We start from the raw sequence: 21,749 nt of genomic DNA on the forward strand, positions 1-21,749 counted from the left end.
TAGTCATTAATTATGCTGTAATGGAGACTGAACTCCTGGTTTTGATCTTTTCAGATTTACTGCTGGCCTCTTTTTTCATAAAAGTCCGTTCGTTTCCAGAATTTTTCCTGATCAGTATCAGAGCAGCTCTGAGGATCAACGTAGCTCAGTGTTTTCTCACGCCCTCCGCCTGAGGAAGTATCCACGTTGTTCTAAGGTGCTTTTGTTTCTCTGAAGTAATCATGGAGCAGGCCCGGTGTTGTGACAGGAGAGGCGAGAAATGCACTAACAGGAGAGTGTTTACATCAATCCATCTACAAAGACACAGAATGAGAGCATGGTGGCCAGATTTAAGATATACTAACATAATGATGTTAGACAAAATCCCTTTCAGTTGAGACTGTGGCCAGGTCAGATCCATTGAGTTGCTATGACTGGTGTCATAGCATCGATTATTTTCTGTACTAGCATCAGCCAGTCTCAGAGAGCTGGTATGAAACTCACAGGGAAATGTGTGACTGACTACTCTAATACATGGGATTGACAGTAATAGAACACCCATCGATTCATGCTGTGGCGGTAATGACTGTGGCTCTAATTAGAACATTCAACAGCAAGACGGATAGAAACCTGTCTGTCACAGAATGAATAATAAGAAAGATGCCAAACAACTCAACTTCATGGTAACATTGGGCTTTGTCTGTACTGGCCACCACTGGTACAAAGAAAATATGTTGGAATGTCCACTAGGTGGTAGAATAAGCCTTCATCACCCAACCTATTCAAAGTCGTGATATGTAACCATGAAGCTTAACTTGTGAAGGTTATCACATTATGAATACTACATTCATGCTCAAAACACTGAGCTGTGAGACACGTCAACTTAAATCAATTCAACCATAGCAGGGCAGGTTAGTTTTTATTTTTAAATAACTATTTACATGACAGCTCTTTATAAATCAAATGTGTTTTCTTACACGACCCACAATATTTCTAAAAGAAAATGATTCAAAATGAAGGGGAATGTGATGAATAAATCATTGATACCAGAAAATGTATGACTCGCAACCCTTTTTGATGGCTGAGCAACTGACCCTTGGTTTGCTGTGATAATCACCTTTGACATGGATGGTGTTTTCAACTCCCTCAAAAACCAAATAACCCTGAGCTTTTAAACCCTTTCAACGGCATTATTTATATTATTCATATTACGTGATTTACTTTTAACTCTTAATATATTATCAATGAGGTCCTAAATGTGAATAACATTTTCTGCCAATAGAAGAAAGTCAATTATTAAAAATTGTGATTTCAGGTGTGTGGGGGGGGCTCATATAAAGGCAGTTTGGACGAGAACGTTTGTGGGAGTCTACAGTACGATCAGTCTGTCAGTGAAATCTAACAGTCAGGTTGAGGTTTATGATTCACGGTAGGCACAAACATACACAGGCAGAAACGAGCGAATGCTCACTGCCTTGCCAATTCACTTATAATCACAGCTCACATTTAACATTTCTGCAGTTAGATATATTTCTGAGGCAACTTGTGTAAAGAGCCTTGACTAGAAGCACTACAGAAAAATGCCCCGTACAGTAATCCAACCATTATTACCTCCGTTTTTCTTCCTGCTAGTCCATGCTACTTACTGCCTAAGGAGGATAACTATCCCAAATAGGACTCTCCATTTTAATAATGGACATGATTAGGACACATGGCAGCAAGACTGAGAACAATCATGAAGTGAAGAAAATGGTGAGTAAAAACTTCACTCAACAGAATCAAAACAACCACATTCTGATAAATTCTGTGAGAGTGACCTTAACAATAATGTACTCTGTATCACATAATGGAACCTCAGGTGGTCAACGCATCCCTTCGTTAAAAGTAAAGAGATGATGAACATGGAAGTGTGTAAGAACAACCCCTTGTGTACACATGACAACTCATCTTAATATTAGCAACTTCTAACCATTTTAAGATGCTCAACGTGAATGAAAAGCATTATTAGAACAGGACAACATTGTTTTAGAACCGTTTGAGTAAAATTAAGTGCATCTTCAAAAACTATGAATTGTGAAATGCTCTTTGTTTTCTATTGCTGTCAAGCTTAATGCATGTCAACTCTTTAATACTGCCAATAAAAGCTTGTTTCTTATTTAAAAAACATAAATAAAAATATTATTTGTCTCAAAATACTATGCAGGGATTAAAGGGAGATTTTAAATCTTTTAAACAACACCTTGTTGTTTTCAACCTGAGATTAAAAACCAAGATTTCTCCTCAGAAGAGTCAGTACAGTAGTCTTTGATGAGTCTAAACGTTCAGTCTAAAAGAGCCACAATGTGCTTGTGACAGGATGTCCACGACAAGATTGGTTGGTGAGGAGTCACACTGGGCCTCAGCAAAAATCCACCTTGATGCAATTGGTTACACCAAATTTGGGCTTGGTTGGTCTGAACGAGTTCCACTGACAAAGTTATAAACCAGGAACTGCGAGGTGCCACAGTAGTGTGAAGCAAAGAGCTTCCCGTCGGGCGTGGGGTCGGAGAAAGCGATCTCCTCCTTGCTCAAGTAGGAGCCGTAGATGAAGTTGTTCCTGTGGGAGGGCAATGAGAGAAGAAGTGAATGTTGGAAGTTCCAAAACTAAATTTTTCAATTATATACTGTAATTTCTATTAAGCGCACCTGAATATAAGCCGCACCCACTGAATTTAAAAAATATATATTATTTTGAACATAAATAAGCCGCACATGTCTATAAGCCGCAGGTGCCTACCGGTACATTGAAACAAATGAACTTTACACAGGCTTTAACGAAACACGGCTTGTAACAAAAAATTTGCAGTAAGCTTTAGTTGTCTTTTTGCACTGAGTCAATTCCTCACGCTGCTGTTGCCAACGTCTTATCATCGACTCAGACCAAGCTCCCGTGCAGCAGCTCTATTTCCTTTTCCAACAGCCAGATAATTTGCCTTCAACTTGAAAGCTGCATCATATGCATTTCTCTGTGTCTTTGCCATGATGAGAGTGACAAAATGACTACCGTAATCAGAATGATGGGAAGTTTGAGAGCGCTCGATTTAATCTAAACAGTAAACAAAAAAGTTGTTTGACCTTAACCCGTTCGGCAATTTCATTGGTCTAATGAAAGCTTCATGCCGCCAAAAAACTGAGCACGTCACAGAATGTGTTTTTTTTTTAAAGAAAAAAAATTGAAAGCGGGAAAAATCCATATATTAGCTGCGTCATTGTTTAAGCAGCGAGGTTCAAAGCGTGGTAAAAAAGTTGCGGCTTATAGTCCGGAATTTACGGTATACACCCCTTGACTTTCTGAAAAGAAAATTGTGTTACAGCCTACATTTTAAATGGATTCATTTTAGATTGCGTCACTGGCCTACACACAATACTCCATAATGTCAAAGTGGAATTATATGTTTTTACTCATTTTTTTTAATTACTAAAAAGTGTAAAGCTGTAAAGTCTTGAGTCAATAAGTATTCAACCCCTTTGTTATGGCAAGCCTAAATAAGTTGGGAGAAAACATTTGCTTAACAAGTCGCATGGACTCACTCTGAGTGCAATAATAGCGTTCAACATGATTTTTAAAAATGACTACCTCATCTCTGTACCCCACACATACAATTATCTGTAAGGTCCCACAGTCGAGCAGTGAATTTTAAAAACGGATTAAACCAAAGACCAGGGAGGTTTTCCAATGTCTCGCAAAGAAGGGAACCTATTGGTAGATGGGTACAAATAAAAGCTGACACTGAATATCCCTTTGAGCATGGTTAAGTTATTACTTACACTGGATAGTGTATCAATACACCCAGTCACTACAAATATACAGGTGTCCTTCCTAACTCAGTTGCCGGAGAAGAAGGAAACCGCTCAGGGATTTCACCATGAGACCAATGGTGACTTTAAAACAATTAGAGTTTAATGGCTGTGATAGGACAAAACTGAAGATAGAGCAACATTGCTGTAGTTACTCCACAATACTAACCTAAATGACAGAGTGAAAAGGAAGCATGTACAGAATAAAAATATTCCCAAACATGCATCTTGTTTACAATAAGGCACTAATGTAAAAATAAATAAAAAATGTGGCAAAGAAATTAACTATGTCCTGAATACAAAGCGTTATGTTTGGGGCAAATCCAACAGCATCACTGAGTACCACTCAGATGGTTGTCCTTCTGGAAGGTTCTCCCATCTCCACAGAGGAACTCTGGAGCTCTTTTAGAGTTGGTCACCTCTCTGACCAAGGCCCTTCTCCCCCAATTGCTCTAGGAAGAGACTTGGTGGTTCCAAACTTCTTCCATTTAAGAATTATGGATGCCACTGTGTTATTGGAGACCTTCAATGCTGCAGACATTTTTTGGTACCCTTCCCCAGATCTGTGACTCAACACAATCCTGTCTCGGAGCTCTACGGACAATTCCTTCGACCTCATGGCCTGGTTTTTGCTCAGACATGCACTATCAACTGTGGGACCTTCTATAGACAGGTGTGTGCCTTTCCAAATCATGTCCAATCAATGGAATTTACCACAGGTAGACTCCAAATCAAGTTGTAGAAACATCTCAAGGATGATCAATGAAAACAGGATGCACCTGAGCTCAATTTCGAGTCTCATAGCAAAGGGTCTGAATACTTATGTAAATAAGGTCTGTTTTTTATTTTTTATAAATTAGCAAACATTTCTAAAAACCTATTTTTGCTTTGTCATTATGTGGTATTGTGTGTAGATTGATGAGGGAAAAAATGAATGCAATACATTTTAGAATAAGGCTGTAATGTAACAAAATGTGGAAAAAGTCGAGGGGTCTGAATACTTTCCGAATGCACTGTATGTGCCTTTGAACGGGGTATGCTAGTAAGTGCCAGGTGCACCGTTTTGTTACAAGAACTACAATGCTGCTGGGTTTTTCACACTCAACATTTTCCCGTGTGTATCAAGAATGGTCCACCACCCAAAAAAGGACATCCAGCCAACTTGGCACAACTGCGGGACGCATTGGAGTCAACATGGGCCAGCATCCCTATGGAACCTTGTAGTCCATGACCTGATGAATTGAAGCTGTTATGAGGGCAAAAGGGGGTGCATCTCAATATAAGGAATGCGTTCCTATGTTTTGTCCACTCAGCGTATGTGTCTGAATCAGGGGGCATTAAGGCGTCAGCATGCTTCTGTTAGGCTGGCACCTAGCTGAGCTTACCCCCTTAAAATAACTTTGCTTGAAAAATGAAGAACAAAAGTGGCAATAGTACTGTTTGTCCATTTTGGGACGCCGTAGCCATTATACACTTCCTCAAAATAGTCAGAATTAACTCAAGAAATCGGTCATTCATTTAGACATTTTTGTAGAGGAGCTCTTAGTCACGCAATTTTACATCTAACTAAGATGATTGGTGCAGTAATTCTCAATGGCAAATTGTCCATGAAAATGAGTCGTCTCTCGTTGAATGACAAAGACTTTATTGAAGAACACCTACTCTTGACCAATCACCAACAAAGGGATGTCGTCTTTGGCTGCCGACTTCGGCTTGCCTTGAGAAAATAAATTGTGCACGAACAGCCGAAAAAAAACCTTACCGAAGTCCAAAACAAACAAAATGCTACAAAATATGCAAACACTCTTCTGAACTGTTTTGGCTGGGAAGCATGCGGACGCCTTTACCCCCTCCCCACGGAGCAAATGATGTTGATTTTTCTACCCTCTTCGATTCATGCCCAAGTAAGACTGACGGACTGACCTGAGACACTCGATCATGCGTGAGGCGATGCCCCTCCGTCTCATCATGCTGAAGACCCAGATGCGGCTGATGCCACAGAGGGCTGGCTCTGGGTTGGTGGAACAGCACCAGGCTCTCTGACGCTCAAACATCACCTTCTCTCCCTCCGAGCCCTCGGGCACCGCCTCCTCAATGACCCTGTAGCCCTGCACACGCACATACAATCACATACATGCAACAACAGCGAATACATCGTCACAATAAAGTCTCTTGACTTTGCATCTCAACCACCCTCCCAACAAACACACACATTCACCCTCCCAACAAACACACACATTCCCAGCCTTAACCCACACAGTCTTTCTCACCTCCTGAATGTGCTCAGCAATAAGGCACCCAGCTACCTTCTTGTCATTGGAGATAAACAGGAAGGTTTTAGTCTGGGAGGGACACTTGGTCTCAACCTGCTGGAAGCCCAGGTCATTGTCCACCATCTCTCTAATCTCCTCAACCTGACAAACCACCAATAAACAGGCTATGTAAGACTTCTTTGCAGGGTCGTATTCATCAGTGCACACCGTAGCAAAACCTTTTGCAACAGAAAACCAGTGTTTCTTATCCCTCCCTGTTAGTCCGTTTTCATTCTGTTTGATGCCTAGTGAATATGACCCTGGACTACAGGACAATTAAACTGTAGTGATGTACAGAGGATATTGGCACCCTTGATAAATATGAGCAAAAAAATACTGTATAAAATAAGCAATACAAACACAGATATATTGTATATTAAAAAAATAAATAATAATAATAATCTGACAATTATATTATTTTACACTAATAAAATGTATTTCTCTGAGCAATTGTGTTTAACCCATTACACTCACAGCACCCGTCATCCCATATACGGGTTGAAAATGGCAGATTTTGTCATTGATAAGTGCCTAAATTGGAAAACAGTTGATATACAGTAACATGCTATACATGGCGTCAGAGCTCAGGTTCTCCGCTTCACAACGCTGTATGGGTTTTGACTGACAGAAGTTACAAACTTGAGCACTGTGCGTGACAAGAAGATGCCCCCATACCTCCTGTTAATTGGGCAACTTTTGCAAATGTCTTGTTTAAGTGAGGGAAATCCTGTAAATCACGATTAGTCTGTGTTCTGAAAGATGAGATGTTGAGGATTATAATGATACCGCTTTGTCAAAGAAGCGAACCACCCACCTATGAGTTAAAATGTGCACTTCACATTTCAATATTTGAAAACTCGTAATTTACAGTATCAACGTTTCATAATCGGCATGTTGGATCCACAGTTACAAGGTGTTCAAAGCCGTGGGAAGTAGGGGTGCTGCGGCACCCTCTGATAGATAAACGGCATTGGCACTTGGATTGGAACCGGTGCTATGAAAGTAAGGCTCTTTGGCCACGCACACCAGTGGTGGGTTTAGCGTTGAAAAACAGAAGCATTTGCTGAAAAGTACCTAATATCTACAGTAAAATATGGTGGTGGATCTTTGATGTTATGGGGCTATTTTGCTTCCACTGGTCCTGGGGCCCTTGTTAAAGTCAACGGCCTCATGAACTTTACCAAGTACCAGGACATTTTAGCCAAAAACCTGGATGCCTCTGCCAGGAGGCGGACACTTGGCCGCAAGTGGATCTTCCAGTAAGACAATAAGCACTGATCAAGATCCACAAAGAAACAGTTAATTTACCACAAAAATCAACATTTTGCAATGGCCATCTCCGTCTACGGACTTGAACACCATTGAAAACCTGTGGTTTGAATTGAAGAGGGCAGTCCATAAGAACAGACAAAGGATATCAATGATCTGGAAAGATTTCATATGGAGGAATGGTCTAAGATCCCTCAAGTTGTTTCCAATCTCAAAAATTATTTTTAGAAAAAGGCTTTGTCGTTATCCTCGCAAGGGGAGGGTGCTAGAGTACTGAAAAACAGGGGTGCCAATCAATGTTCCCTCTAAGCTGCGCTGCTGCGCACGCTCCCCTGGGACTGCCTTGCAAAATAAATATCAGCCCACGCAAAGCGGCACAAGATTGAACTTCAATTATCTAGAGTTTTCCCTGTTAGTTAACAGTATCAATGTTTCCCGTCACTGTGGGAATTGTGATCGAATCAACGGAATACTAGCCACTTTCAATGCAACATCCCGAAACAAAAACTATGCAATAGATTTTGTTGCGGGCAGAACGCATCCGAGTAGGATTCTATTGCATTGACAGGCTTGACTCAGGCCCGTACCACCTTACACAGACTATGTGCGCCATAACCAATTAGAGCTGCAGTAGGCCTTTATGCAAATAGACCTTTGCCATTCACTTTGCACTTGTACTGTAGCGACGTGTGCACATTTGTACATTTGTTCATATCCTTTGCTAGTTAGTTATTAGCCCAGTTATAAACAATTTGCAGTCAGCAATGGGGGAGTGATTGCTTCCTACAAGAGCACAAAATGGGTGCATTTCTAGACACCTTTGAAAAGTGAGTCAGATAAATCGTGTTTTTTTTAAAGGGGCAGTGTTGTATCTTGAAAAAAAGCTTGAATAAGCTAACTAGCCAATAGGTAGAGGGTATCATCATTTTCCTGATTCTCTGTAATAATGGTATGGGAATAATGATACATTTTATTTTGTAAAGTGTTTTTATTTTTTATTACTTGTTAAACAAAATCTCTTTCTCTGTGCAATTGTATTAGTGTAAAATAATATACTTGTCCAATTTCTTTTTAGCATACCATATAGCTCAGTATTTGTATTATTTATCTTAGTCTTTTTTGCTCATATTTATCAAGGGTGACAATAATTATGGACCCCACTGTATATCAGGGGTTTACAAAATCTCGACATATGTAGTGGTGTGTATCAGGGGGATTTAAAGTATACAGTAGTTTAGATTAATAATGGCCTTTTTTTATATCGTATTACAGTCAACGTTTTTCCATATGTGATAATGTGTACATTTGGAGCCTGAAGCACACATACCTTCTTCAGTGCATATTTGGGGTCATCTGGAAGGACAAGGATGATCTTACCATCGGGGTACTCCCCCAAAATCCTCTCCTTCTTCCACCCCTGTGGACGGCATGACAAATCAGTGGTTTATAGGTTGAGAGATGTGTGTGTGTGAGAAATGTTTGAGTCAGAGAAGATGAGTTGCAACACATAGTCTGCGTCCCAAACGGCTCCCTATTCCCTATATACAGTAGTGCATTACTTTTGACCAGAGTCCTATGGGACGCATTCATGTGTGGGAGACAGCTCATTCTCACCACATATCTGACAGCACTGGTGAACTGGTTGTGGAATAGCAAATGCTGGGATTCATCCTCTGGGTTGGCAGCAGAGTACAGCATCCCACACACACCGCAGGTTACTGGGCCAAAGTGCTTCTGCCCTGCATCCTAGGAAGTGACACGCACAGACTCTAGGTCAGTTCTGACATACGGTTAATAGATTATATCTAAATATAGGAACATACTAGCCTGAGTGCCAGTCTGTGCAATCATGCCAACTCCTTGTCATGCCAAACCTTTGGCTTGACAATTACAGCAAGTAAGAGGACAAACAGATTTGGGACCAAGCTAAGAACATGCATAGTCTTTGAATAACACCACTGTGTTACAAAGGATAACTCAAAGTACAGTAATACAGTAGGCAGTATTTGGCGAAGGACTGAAACACTCACAATAATGGCTTGATTTCCGTCTTTGTCGGTCTCCTTTAGTTTCTTGATTTCTTTCTGCAGACGTTCGTCAGAGAGGGGACTGCTATTACCTGCTGATTGAATGACCCCACTGCCATGGAAACACAGACATTGTTCGAATTGCTCCGGAAAATAGCTTTTGTGCAGAAAACTATGTGGTCATTGTAATTTGAGTGTAAATTCTTACGAGTCAGAGGCCTTCTCTGTTGTTGTCTTTTCCTCTGTCTTGACCTCTGGGGATGCGGGTTTAATCTCAGTAACTGATAAGTAAGAGACATTCTATAAGAAGCAAGTTACACAATGTATGATATGACAATGTGTTATAACACTGTTCAAACTGTCATTTGGATGTTATCAAACATGAGAGTACCAGCAGGCTTTTCTTCACACTGCTCTTTGTCAACAGAATCTCTTGGGGGCTCTTCAGAGGGAGGGGAGGACACTGGTGCTATGGAATCCTGTGGAAAGACAAGAGGTTAAGAGGGATACATTTTGGCGCCAAATTCATTTTTACCATAAAAATGGCTGTATGATGATCCACACTGCTTCTAATGTGTCACTGAAGTGCCCTGTACAGTTATTGAATGGGATTTTAATATAATTTCTGAAACTAACCTACCATTCTTACATGCTAATAAAGAAATAACAGGTCCAAGGATGTTACCTCATCTTCGCCAGTTTTGGCCGTAGGTGGTACTTCTGCTTTCTGCTCAGTTTTGGGGGAAGATATAGGTACCACCGCTGCCTTTGGTACACTGGGTCTAGGCATGTCTGCCTTCTGTACGGTAGGTACTACTGCATTCTGTACAGTAAGTTTGGAGTCCTGTGGAAGGAGGGGAGATAAAGACAGTTACAGTACCACACAAGACAACATTTAAGAAATGATAAGGATGTGGGTAAGAGCGTTGCTAGTGCTACACTCTAGCAGGTCGTGGGTTCAAATCCTACAGGGATACAAAAAAATGCATGGTTGCTTTCAATGTCTGCTGGCATTAAAAAAAAGTAAAATATCAACCAAGAAAGTTACCTCAAGCAGCATAACAACCAAGAAAGTTATTTCAAGTAGCATAGTTCTATAGTTGCCATAGAGCTACCGTAATTTCCGGACTATTAAGCGCACCTGAATATTACATTTACATTTAAGTCATTTAGCAGACGCTCTTATCCAGAGCGACTTACAAATTGGGGCATTCACCTTATGATATCCAGTGGAACAACCACTTTACAATAGTGCATCTAAATCTTTTAAGGGGGGGGGGGTTAGAAGGATTACTTTATCCTATCCCAGGTATTCCTTAAAGAATAAAAATATATATATATTATAATATTAATATATATATATATATATATATATATATATATATATATATATATATATATATATATATATATATATATATATATATATATATATAAGAATATAAGCCGCACCCACTGAATTGAATTTGTTTTTTAACATAAATAAGCCGCAGGTGCCTACCGGTACATTGAAACAAATGAACTTTACACAGGCTTTAACGAAGCACGGCTTGTAACAAAATTAAATAGGCTTTAACGAAACACGGCTTGCAACAAAAAATTAGCAGTAAACAGTAGCCTACCAAGAAAGTCATTGGTCACTATCTTCCTCCTCCTGTGCACTGAAACCACTGAAGTCATCTCCTTCGGTGTCGGAGTTGAATAGCCTCAGAATTGCTTCATCCGATATTGGATCGTTTTCATTGTCGCTCTCGTCACTTTCATCCGGAGGCAAATCCCCCGCTGAGCCCTCTTCAACACGCAGCAGTCCAGCCTTTCGAAACCCGTTGATGATAGTGGATTTTTTGACAATGCTCCACGCTGTCAGGACCCACAAATTTGAAAGCGGAAAAAAATCCATATATTAGCCGCGTCATTGTTTAAGCCGCGAAGTTCAAAGCGTGGGAAAAAAGTTGCGGCTTATAGTCCGGAATTTACGGTACTGTAAATGTGTACATAGTAATGTTTTATTTCACCTGGCTGCCAATTCCAAAATCTCCTGAAACCAGAAGTAGACGGTTGGGTATGGGGGCTAGCAACCCCATCCCGTAAAACCTTTGAGGTACAGAAACAGCAACAAATGACAATCCTACAACTGGATGCAAAGATCTCCAAGACTTGTATGACCGCCATCAGTGAAAGCCTACGGGAAACTGGTGAGTGAACATGGGAGCACTGAACACCAAATACAAACTGCATGTTGGCTTATGGAATGTTAAAACAATGTTTGAGTCCGGAAAGCTGGCACAGGTTACCAATAAAGTGAGGAGATACAAGCTACAGATCCTAGGAGTGAGTGAAGCCAGGTGGACTAGCTCTGGTTCCACGAGAACAAGCACTGGAGAAACAGTACTACACTCTGGATGGGAGGACAGACAACATCGTGAAGGTGTCGCCATCATCCTACAGAAAGGGGTATAGAAAACTCTAATGGAATGGAAACCAACGGCAAGTTGAGAAGCTCACTGAGGGATGTCAAGGTGCGAAAGGGGGCAGATGTCGCCAGAGGCCACCATCTTGTGACTGCCGACATCATACTAAAGCTGTAACATTCAAGACCACTGACAAAAGGAACAAGATTTAATGTTGGCATGCTGAGTAGAGGTTGACCGATTAATCGGAATGGACGATTAATTAGGGCCGATTTCACGGTAATCTGCATTTTTGGACACCGATTGTGGCTGATTACAATGCACTCCACGAGGAGCCTGCGTGGCAGGGTGACTACCTGTTACGCGAGTGCAGCAAGAAGCCAAGGTAAGTTGCTAGCTAGCATTAAACGTATCTTATAAAAAACAATCAATCTTAACATAATCACTAGTTAACTACACATGGTTGATGATATTACTAGTTTATCTAGCTTGTCCTGCGTTGTATATAATCGATGAGGCGCCTGTTAATTTCTCATCGAATCACGCATTTACAAAAAAAGCACTGTCGTTGCACCAATGTGTACCTAAAACATCAACGCCTTTCTTTAAAATCAATACACAAGTATATATTTTTAAACCTGCATATTTAGTTAATATTGCCTGCTAACATGAATTTCTTTTAACTAGGGAAATTGTGTCACTTCTCTTGCGTTCCGTGCAAGCAGCCAGGGTATATGCAGCAGTTTGGGCCACCTGGCTCGTTGTGAACTGTGTGAAGACCATTTATTACTAACATTTATTCCAGAATTGTACATAATTATGACATAACAATTGAAGTTTGTGCAATGTAACAGCAATATTTAGACTAAGGGATGCCACCCGTTAGATAAAATACGGAACGGTTCCGTATTTCACTGAAAGAATAAACGTTTTGTTTTCGAAATGATAGTTTCCGGATTTGACCATATTAATGACCTAAGGCTCGTATTTCTGTGTGTTATGTTATATTTAAGTCTATGATAGGCAGCAGCAGGCTCATAAGCATTCATTCAAACAGCATTGTCGTGCGTTTGCCAGCAGCTCTTCGCTGTGCTTCAAGCATTGAGCTGTTTATGACTTCAAGCCTATCAACTCCCGAGATTAGGCTGGTGTAACCGATGTGAAATGGCTAGCTAGTTAGCGGGGTGCGCGCTAATAGCATTTCAATCGTGACGTCAATCGCTCTGAGACCTTGAAGTAGTTGTTCCCCTTGCTCTGCAAGGGCCGCTGCTTTTGTGGAGCGATGGGTAACGATGCTTCGAGGGTGGCTGCTGTCGATGTGTTCCTGGTTCGAGCCCAGGTAGGGGTGAGGAGAGGGACGGAAGCTATACTGTTACACTGGTAATACTAAAGTGCCTATAAGAACATCCAATAGTCAAAAGGTATATGACATACAAATGGTAGAGAGAGAAATAGTCCTATAATTCCTATATTAACTACAACCTAAAACTTCTTACCTGGGAATATTGAAGACTCATGTTAAAAGGAACCACCAGCTTTCATATGTTCTCATGTTCTGAGCAAGGAACTTAAATGTTAGCTTTTTTACATGGCACATACTGCAATTTTACTTTCTTCTCCAACACTGTTTTTGCATTATGTAAACCAAATTGAACAAGTTTCATTATTTATTTGAGGCTAAATTGATTTTATTGATGTATTATATTAAGTTAAAATAAGTGTTCATTCAGTATTGTTGTAATTTTCATTATTACAAATACATAAAATGTTAAATGGCCAATTAATCGGTATCGGCTTTTTTTGGTCCTCCAATAATCGGTATCGGCGTTGAAAAATCATAATCGCTCGACCTCTAATGCTGAGGTACCAAACCATCAAGAAAACCTTAATAATGCAAGTTCGCAACAAGTATCAAGCCCTTTCAAACAACACAGAAGAAAAAGATGAGGCGGCGACTGAGGAAAATATAGACAGGAAGTGGGGGAAAGTGGTTAAAGCAGCAAGAAAACCATAGGACACAGAAGGCAACGCAAGGAATGGATCACCCCAGAAACATGGGAAATGATCGAGGAAAGAACAGACATTAAAATTAAAAGATGCCAAATTAAAGGCTAAAACTAAAATTGGAGGAGCAGTACAGAAAAATCTACACAAGTCAAAAGGCTAGTAAGAAGAAACAAAAGGGCCTACCTGAAAAAGCAGCAGCAAGCAACCAGCAAGGAAAAGTATACAAAATCACTAACCTAATCTGTGGCAGAAAATTCTAGTCAAATACTCAAATCAAAAGACAAGCAAGGCAATCTCCTGACAACAGAAAATGAACAGGAAGCAAGATGGACAGAACATTTCAGAGAAGATCTCAACAGAGAACCTCGGGTGGATCCAATTAACACACCACACCTGAAGCTGCTCTAGAAGATCTAAACATAAACACCAACCCACCAACCAAAGAAGAAATAATCACTATCATCAAGTCACTAAAGAATGGGAAAGCTCCAGTTCCTGATAACCTCAATGCCGAACTGTTCAAAATCGATCCAGTAGGGGCTGCAAACATCCTTTCACTTTTCACTGATATCTGGTTGAAGGGAAAGATACCTTCAGATTGGACCCTGGGGGTCATCATACGGGTACCTAAGGGCACTCTATCCGATTGCAACAACTGGAGGGGCATCGCACCTTTATCCGTTCCCAGCAAGATCTTTAACAAAATGATCGTACAACAGATGTCTTCAGCTGTAGACAAAGTGCTTAGGAACGAACATGGGAGGGAAGAAGGAGCTGTACATACCAGATCTTTGCTCTCAGAAACATCATTGAGCAATGTAGTGAGTGGCAACAAACTCAACAACTTTATTGACTTCCAGAAGGCTTTTGACAGCATTCACTGCAAAAGCCTAAAGAAGATTTTAAGAATTGATGGAATCCCCAACCATGTTGTTAACATCATAAAACAGTTCTACAGCAACTTCTTCATGCACTGCGGTAACGAGCAACATGAGCTTTGCTGTGAAGCTGAGTTCGTCAAGGCTGTGTGATGTCAGCCTTACTCTTCAACCTGACAATAGATTGGGTCATGCGGCGAACCACAGAAGATCAGGCAAGAGGAACACAATGGACCTGGTATTCTACTCTAGAAGACCTTGACTTCACCGATGACCTGGCTCTTTTATCACACACACACACACACACACACACACACACACACACACACACACACACACACACACACACACACACACACCTACACACACACCTACAAGAGAAAACTGTCCAGTCCTTTGGCCAGCAAGTCGGCCTGGTTATCAACTGCAGCAAGACAAAGGTCATGTCCATCAACACAGCAAAATCAGTCAAAATCAAGGAACAGGACCTGGAGTTAAGCCAGTTTTAGTTACCTTGGGAGCACCATATGCCATGATGGAGGCACCAGCAAAGACATCTGCACCAGAATCAATAAAGCAATCTTTATGAAGTTCAAGTTCTGGAAATACAGCACAAATACAAAACTCAAAATATTGCAGAGCTGTGTACTGGCAACTCTCCTTTATGGTTCAGATTGCTGGAAAATGACAGAAGCAGATCTGAACAAACAGTCTACCTTCCACACAACTTCATGAACATCTTCTGGCCAAACACAATATCAAACACCAACTTCCTTATATAAACGAAGCAGGAAGCTTCGATCTAGTAATACAGCAGTGCTCAGGCAGAATACTCGTAATGAGGACGACTGGCTATTATACTGAACTGCGTGATGAGCTTTTTGGTTCCCAGAGCATCACCTAAGTGGGTGCTACACAGAGTGGAAACGGAGAAGTCCAGTGGCAATAAGAGTCAGGCTGGTACCCAGACTTTCCCTATACAAGATCATCAGCAGACTCCATCTACCATCCTCTGAACAGCTCTCTCCGCTCAAGCTATTAAATTGTCCCTCCTCTCCATCTTTGGAGGATGCAGCTTTCAAAGATTTGGCCTCTATTGGTTGACCGGTCATGATATATTGCTTGTTTGTTTTTTGCTCTTGAAGCACTTTGACATTCTATGAAAAGCGCTATAGAAATGTAAATAATACATTTGTATTATTACAACTAAGAAACTTACCTCATGTTTACAATTTTTGGACATAGGGGTTGGTATCTCTACGGCCTTCTGTACAGTTGGTACTGTATTCAGTGCGGTAGGTCCTACTGTTTTCTGTGTGATATGTCCTGTTTTCAGGGCGGTAGGTCCTACTGTTTTTTGACCCCTGTTTTCTGGCTTCTGCACGGTAGGTTTCGAGTCCTGTGGAAGGAGAAATTAAGAGGGTAAGAATTAATTTCAATACAATTTGACACAAAAATGGCATTTTATAATTTTAGATCAATGTTTAAGAAAGTTACTTCATGTTTGCCATTTTCGGCCGCTGGTGTAGGTGTCACTGCTGCCCTCTGAATGGTGGTAGGTGGTCTCCCTGCTGCCCTCTGAATGGTGGTATGCGTCACTGCTGCCCTCTGAATGGCTGTAGGTTTAACTGCTGCCCTCTGAACGGCTGTAGGTTTAACTGCTGCCCTCTGAACGGCTGTAGGTTTAACTGCTGCCCTCTGAACGGCTGTAGGTTTAACTGCTGCCCTCTGAACGGCTGTAGGTTTAACTGCTGCCCTCTGAACGGCTGTAGGTTTAACTGCTGCCCTCTGAACGGCTGTAGGTTTAACTGCTGCCCTCTGAACGGCTGTAGGTTTAACTGCTGCCCTCTGAACGGCTGTAGGTTTAACTGCTGCCCTCTGAATAGTGGTAGCTGTAGGTCTCACTGCTGCCTTCTGCACTGTGGGTTTCGGCTCGTCATCACATTCAAAGTCATCAAAGGAGTACTTGGGCCTGGATTTGTAAGGCTTATACTCCACCACAGGCTTGGCCTTCTGAGCTTTCAGCCCGTTGGGCATCGGTGGGGGTTCTGCTGGAAGCGTCCTCTTTCTCAGGGTGGGTCCCTTACTGGGGGTCACTTTGGGGAGCTCAACTTTTGGGGGCTCAACTTTTGGGGTTACTTCTGGAATGGTTGGGGAGAGTGCAGCTACTGTGGGTGCTGCTGGACTGGCTGAGGGGGGTGGGGGTGTGGTCACTTGGACAGGTACTGCTGCTGGAGGGGAAGGTTTGGTCTCAGTCTCTGGAATCATCTTCTGATCGGACTTGAGCTTCTTCACCATGGTCCAGGACATATTCTTCTCCCGCTGTAGCTCCACCTGCCGCAGCCTCTGGAACCTGGTAAGCTTCTTCTTCTCGTGGATTTTGAGGGGTACTGTCACTTGGCTGATGAAGAAACGCCTCTGAGGTGGCTCTGGAGCTGGGGGCTTGGCTGGAGCAGGCTCCTCAGCGGAGGGTTCTACTGCTGGAGAGGGTTCCTCGGGCCCGGCAGGAGTTGTAGGAATAGGAACAGTCTCAGCCTGTGTGACAGGCGGTGTGCATTCTGGCTCCTTGCTGGGTTCAGCCTTAACTGTTACAACCTGCTCCTCCTCCTCCTTCGTCTTTATTAACATTGTGTCAGTGGCGATATCATCTGCTATTTCTTCACATAGGGCCAGGAGGTTGAGCTGCCTGCTCGCTTTTTTGGAGGCGGCTGCCTTTTGCTCAGCTAGTGCTGCTAGTCGGGCTTTGGTCCGGGCCTGAGGGTTCATCTGCTGTTTCTTGGGTTTTTCCAGGCTACCCTGTGTTTTTTTAGTAGCTTCCTTCTTAACACTATTTGTACTGTCTTGGTTAGAGGAACTTGTGCCTTTCTTTTCAATACCATCTTCACTTTTATCCACACTGCACTCTTCTTCAGACCCTTTGGTTAGCTCAAGTGTGTTCTCTGGCCTCTCAGAGATGTCTATGATTTCCAGATCACTGTCCACATCTCCATTCTCTCCCACCACCTCCACAACACAGTGGCCGATCTCCATATCCTCGACAATAATCGGGGTCTCCAGGTCTAAAGTACACTCAATGCTCTCTGTTACACCAAAGTCACAGTCTTTTTGTGTGATTTCTAAAGAATCCTCTACTCCCAGAAACTCTTTGACATTTGAGCGCATCGTATGAGACAGGGGATGTTTGCAAAGACTGGACTCCTTTAGAGCACTGAAAAGCACCTCTAGGGGTGGAGACTTTATTTTAGCACCCGACTTTGTTCCTAAACTTTCCCTAAGTTCATCTGTAGGGGTGGTCATGGAATCTTCCTGGACTTCCTGTGTCTCACTGCTCTGCAGCACCTGTTCTGAGACAGAGACAGAGACAATGTCTAAAGTCTCCTCAGAGGATAGTACTACAGGTGGAGGAGAATTTACCTCGATATCAAGCTTGGTGTCTACACTCTCACTTACTTGATCTGCATGAGCTGGCGCGGAATCTCCCTGCATCTCCTGTGTCTCAGTGCTCTGCGTCACATGTTCAGGTGCAAGTTCTGAACACTTGGTCTCTACATTCTCACTAACTTCGAATGTATGGGTCTCCTCAGAGGATGCTTCTAAAGGTGGAAGGGACATTATTTCTGCATCAAGCGTGCCATCTAAACATTCACTTACTTCATCTGTTGGGGTGGTCATGGAATCTTCCTGCACCTTCTCTATTTCAATGTATATCTGATTCACCTGTTCAGGATTCACCTGTTCAGGGACAGGGTCTGAAGCCTCCTCTGAATATACTTCTATAGATGGAGGAGGCTTTATATTTGCGTCAAGCTTGGCGTCTACACTCTCACTAGGGGTGGTCATAGAATCCTCGGTAACTTCATAGTATGTAGGGGAGGCCATGGAATCCTCGGTAACTTCATATGTAGGGGTGGTCATGGAATCCTCCTGCATCTGCCTCATCTCACTGCTCTCCTTCACCTGTTCAGAGACAGGGTCTGAAGCCTTCTCTGAAGATGCTTGAGTTATCTTCACATCTATTGACTCTGTGAGTCCCGTCCTGTCATTTCCCTCACTTTCACATTCAGAATCACTACTGCTACTATATGCTACTAAGCCTATGGCTGGAGGAGACAATATTTTTGCACCGATCTTAGTCTCTAAATGTTCATTAACCTGATCTGTATGGGTGGTCATGGAATTTTCCTGCATAACCTGTGTCTCAGTGCTCTGTTTTAGTAGTTCAGGTATGGGGTCTGCAGACTTTTTATATGCATCAATCTTGCTCTCTACACTCTCACTAACTTGATATGTAGGGATGGTCACGGAATCGTTCTGCTCCTCATGTGTCTCACTACTCTGGTTCACCCGCTTATGGATGGGGTCTGAAGCTTTGTCAGGGGATGCTGGAGGAGACATTTCTGTGTCAGTCTTGGTCTCAAAACTCTCACTAACTTCATCTGTTGGGCTAGTCATGGAATTATTCTGGTTCACCTGTTTATGGATGGGGTCTGAAGCTTTCTCAGTGGATGCTGGAGGAGACATTTCTGTGTCAGGCTTGGTATTGACACTCTCACTAACTTCATCTGTTGGGGTGGTAATGGAATTATTCTGGTTCACCTGTTTATGGATGGGGTCTGAAGCTTTCTCAGGGGATGCTGGAGGAGCCATTTCTGTGTCAGGCTTGGTATTGACACTCTCACTAACTTCATCTGTTGGGGTGGTAATGGAATTATTCTGGTTCACCTGTTTATGGATGGGGTCTGAAGCTTTCTCAGGGGATGCTGGAGGAGCCATTTCTGTGTCAGGCTTGGTATTGACACTCTCACTAACTTCATCTGTTGGGGTGGTAATGGAATTATTCTGGTTCACCTGTTTATGGATGGTGTCTGAAGCTTTCTCAGGAGATGCTGGAGGAGCCATTTCTGTGTCAGGCTTGGTATTGATACTCTCACTAACTTCATCTGTTGGGGTGGTAATGGAATTATCCTGCACCTCATGTGTCTCACCGCTCCGCTTCATCTGTCCAGATTGTTCAGGTAAGGGTTCTGAAGATATTTGAGTTTCCATCTTCACATCTCTCAGGGTCTCTGGGCCTCTGGTGGACTCTCTGACTCTTTTCCTTTTATTTTCCTCATTTTCAGAATGACTACCACAAGACGCAGAGGGTATACCATAATTGTGATCCCTCTGCACAGGGTCTGAGAGCAATACTTCTTCATTCAGGTTAGACTGTGACCCTTTACGCTTACCTCTATCCCCATTAGAGTATTTTCTGATGCAATGGGGTTTATGAGTTCTGATAAGCTCCTCATCAGACTCTGTGGAAGCAATTTTGAAGATCTTGGCTGGTCTTTTTAGGGTTCCTTTAGAGTTGGGATTCTTTGAGGAGGCACTTGTGGCTTTCAGCAGCTTGGCGTTCTTTACAGGTGGATTGAACTTGGTCCTAGTCCTGGCCTTTTGGGTTGATTTTGTCTTGGAGGAATGGCGGCTGGACCCTACAGGTTTATTTCCCTCTTTTAGTTCTGCAGGGGCCTTTTTCTTATTCCTTCTCTGCAAATGTGCTTCTCTTTGGGGGTTGCTTGACGTTGCAGAGGCTGGTGTCGCTTTGTTGGATGGCATGGCGACTTCATTCTGATCCATTTTTCTTCTCTTTGCTTGAGGATCCTGAAAAGACTTGTGTCTTTTAGGGGCAGGCATTCTATAAAGAAAAAGGAATGCAACATATGAATGGTAATAGGCACATGTGTTTGTTGTCATAGTTATTATTGAACATGTATAACAGTCAATCCCATTGAGGCTACAATAACCACTAAATGGGGTAAGTAAGCTTGTATGTGTGTCTGTCAGTATTAAGTCATTGCTAACTATCAGAGTAAGCCAGCCAATGACAGAGATAGAGCTACCATGCAAATAAATACTTACTCGAAGCGTGGGATATGGTTATTGTTCAACTATTTTACTGTAGCCTAATAGCTAGTAATTGAATTTGCGAGTTACCTAAGTAACAGCACGAAAACTAACTAGCTAGTTAGCCTGCTGTAATGAGCGCAACAGCTTAATACTGACTGGCTAGACAGTTAGCTATGTTGTTAGCTAGCTGCAACAATGTAACAAGAAAGCTACCTAGCTAGTTACTCCAATAATCAAACTCCCATCCATTCACGATTCAGCATAACATTAGCACGCTAGTTGTTGTGGAATCGATTGCAAGCAGAAGATAAGACACTTGGGAATTACCGTTAAACGACAGCATAGCGTCGTTGCGAGTTAGCTAGCAAATTTTGGCTAGCTACAAATGCGCAAGAAGCAAACTAAGATGCCAAACTAAATCACATCTTGTCATTTATTATGATACGTATTACTATAGGAAAACTATAAAATAATCACATTCGTCACTAAAACTCACTTTGCTGTTTTGTTTCCCAACAGCAGTTTCTTTTTCCTTTTCCTGTGAACCAAAAAAAGTACTGTACTTCCGGAGCCAAAATGCCGGAACTGAGGAGGCGGGGCTATGACGAGTTGAGCATTCCAAAATTAGTGACACGTATAATGTATACACTTACAAAGTTTGTACTGATGCGATAATAAGCGATAGTTCTTTTTCGATTAGGTTTAACGGCAGTTGGCATCCAATAAATGTTGCATTACCGCCACCTACTGGACTGGAGTATAACGCCCTTATACTTTGCTTTATGTTTTTTTTTTTTTTACACCCTTTAACAAATACCCAAACATCTAACCCAACACTGACAAAACAACCACCACCATACTCCACTATTTAAATCTATTTAGTCCTTCCTTAGGCCAATAACATGAAAGGATGGGACACGACCACTTAACACACCCTGTAACTCTTCTGACATCAAGTCTCGCACACCCAAATACCTCTCTGCAGCTGTCACCACAACCTCAATTTTCTGTGACTTACGTTCCATCCCTGCAGTTTGATAACCTTTGCTATAAATGCAAAAAAATCCAATCTTACTGAAACATATCACTTGTTGGCCTATCCCTCTGTACTGGTACAACTCTACTACTCAAACCACTCCT

The 21,749-nt window shown here is 42.1% G+C and overlaps 1 protein-coding gene across 1 annotated transcript; it reads right to left on the reverse strand.

Moving 5' to 3' along the window:
- Positions 1-879: 879 nt before the first annotated feature.
- LOC115154654 (titin homolog) lies at positions 880-21,225 on the reverse strand. Its single transcript, XM_029701107.1, has 12 exons — positions 21,106-21,225; positions 16,218-20,397; positions 15,940-16,119; positions 10,110-10,268; positions 9,816-9,903; positions 9,633-9,705; positions 9,428-9,536; positions 9,012-9,143; positions 8,725-8,814; positions 6,087-6,230; positions 5,740-5,924; positions 880-2,575 (listed from the first exon to the last, which is right to left on the reverse strand). Exons 2-12 carry the CDS (start codon positions 20,394-20,396, stop codon positions 2,407-2,409), a joined length of 5,508 nt encoding a protein of 1,835 aa, XP_029556967.1. The 5' UTR covers position 20,397; positions 21,106-21,225; the 3' UTR covers positions 880-2,406.
- Between the last annotated feature and the right edge of the window lie 524 nt (positions 21,226-21,749).

This window comes from Salmo trutta, chromosome 2 (genome assembly GCF_901001165.1).
Source record: "Salmo trutta chromosome 2, fSalTru1.1, whole genome shotgun sequence".
Classification (NCBI taxonomy): domain Eukaryota; kingdom Metazoa; phylum Chordata; class Actinopteri; order Salmoniformes; family Salmonidae; genus Salmo; species Salmo trutta.

Excerpts from the sequence above, each read along its gene's own strand:
- LOC115154654 (XM_029701107.1), bottom strand. The coding sequence starts at position 20,396 with ATGCCTGCCCCTAAAAGACACAAGTCTTTTCAGGATCCTCAAGCAAAG. Across the intron at positions 16,120-16,217 it reads CCGAAAATGGCAAACATGAA|GACTCGAAACCTACCGTGCA; the intron begins GTAACTTTCTTA and ends CTCCTTCCACAG. Across the intron at positions 9,904-10,109 it reads CCAAAACTGGCGAAGATGAG|GATTCCATAGCACCAGTGTC; the intron begins GTAACATCCTTG and ends GTCTTTCCACAG.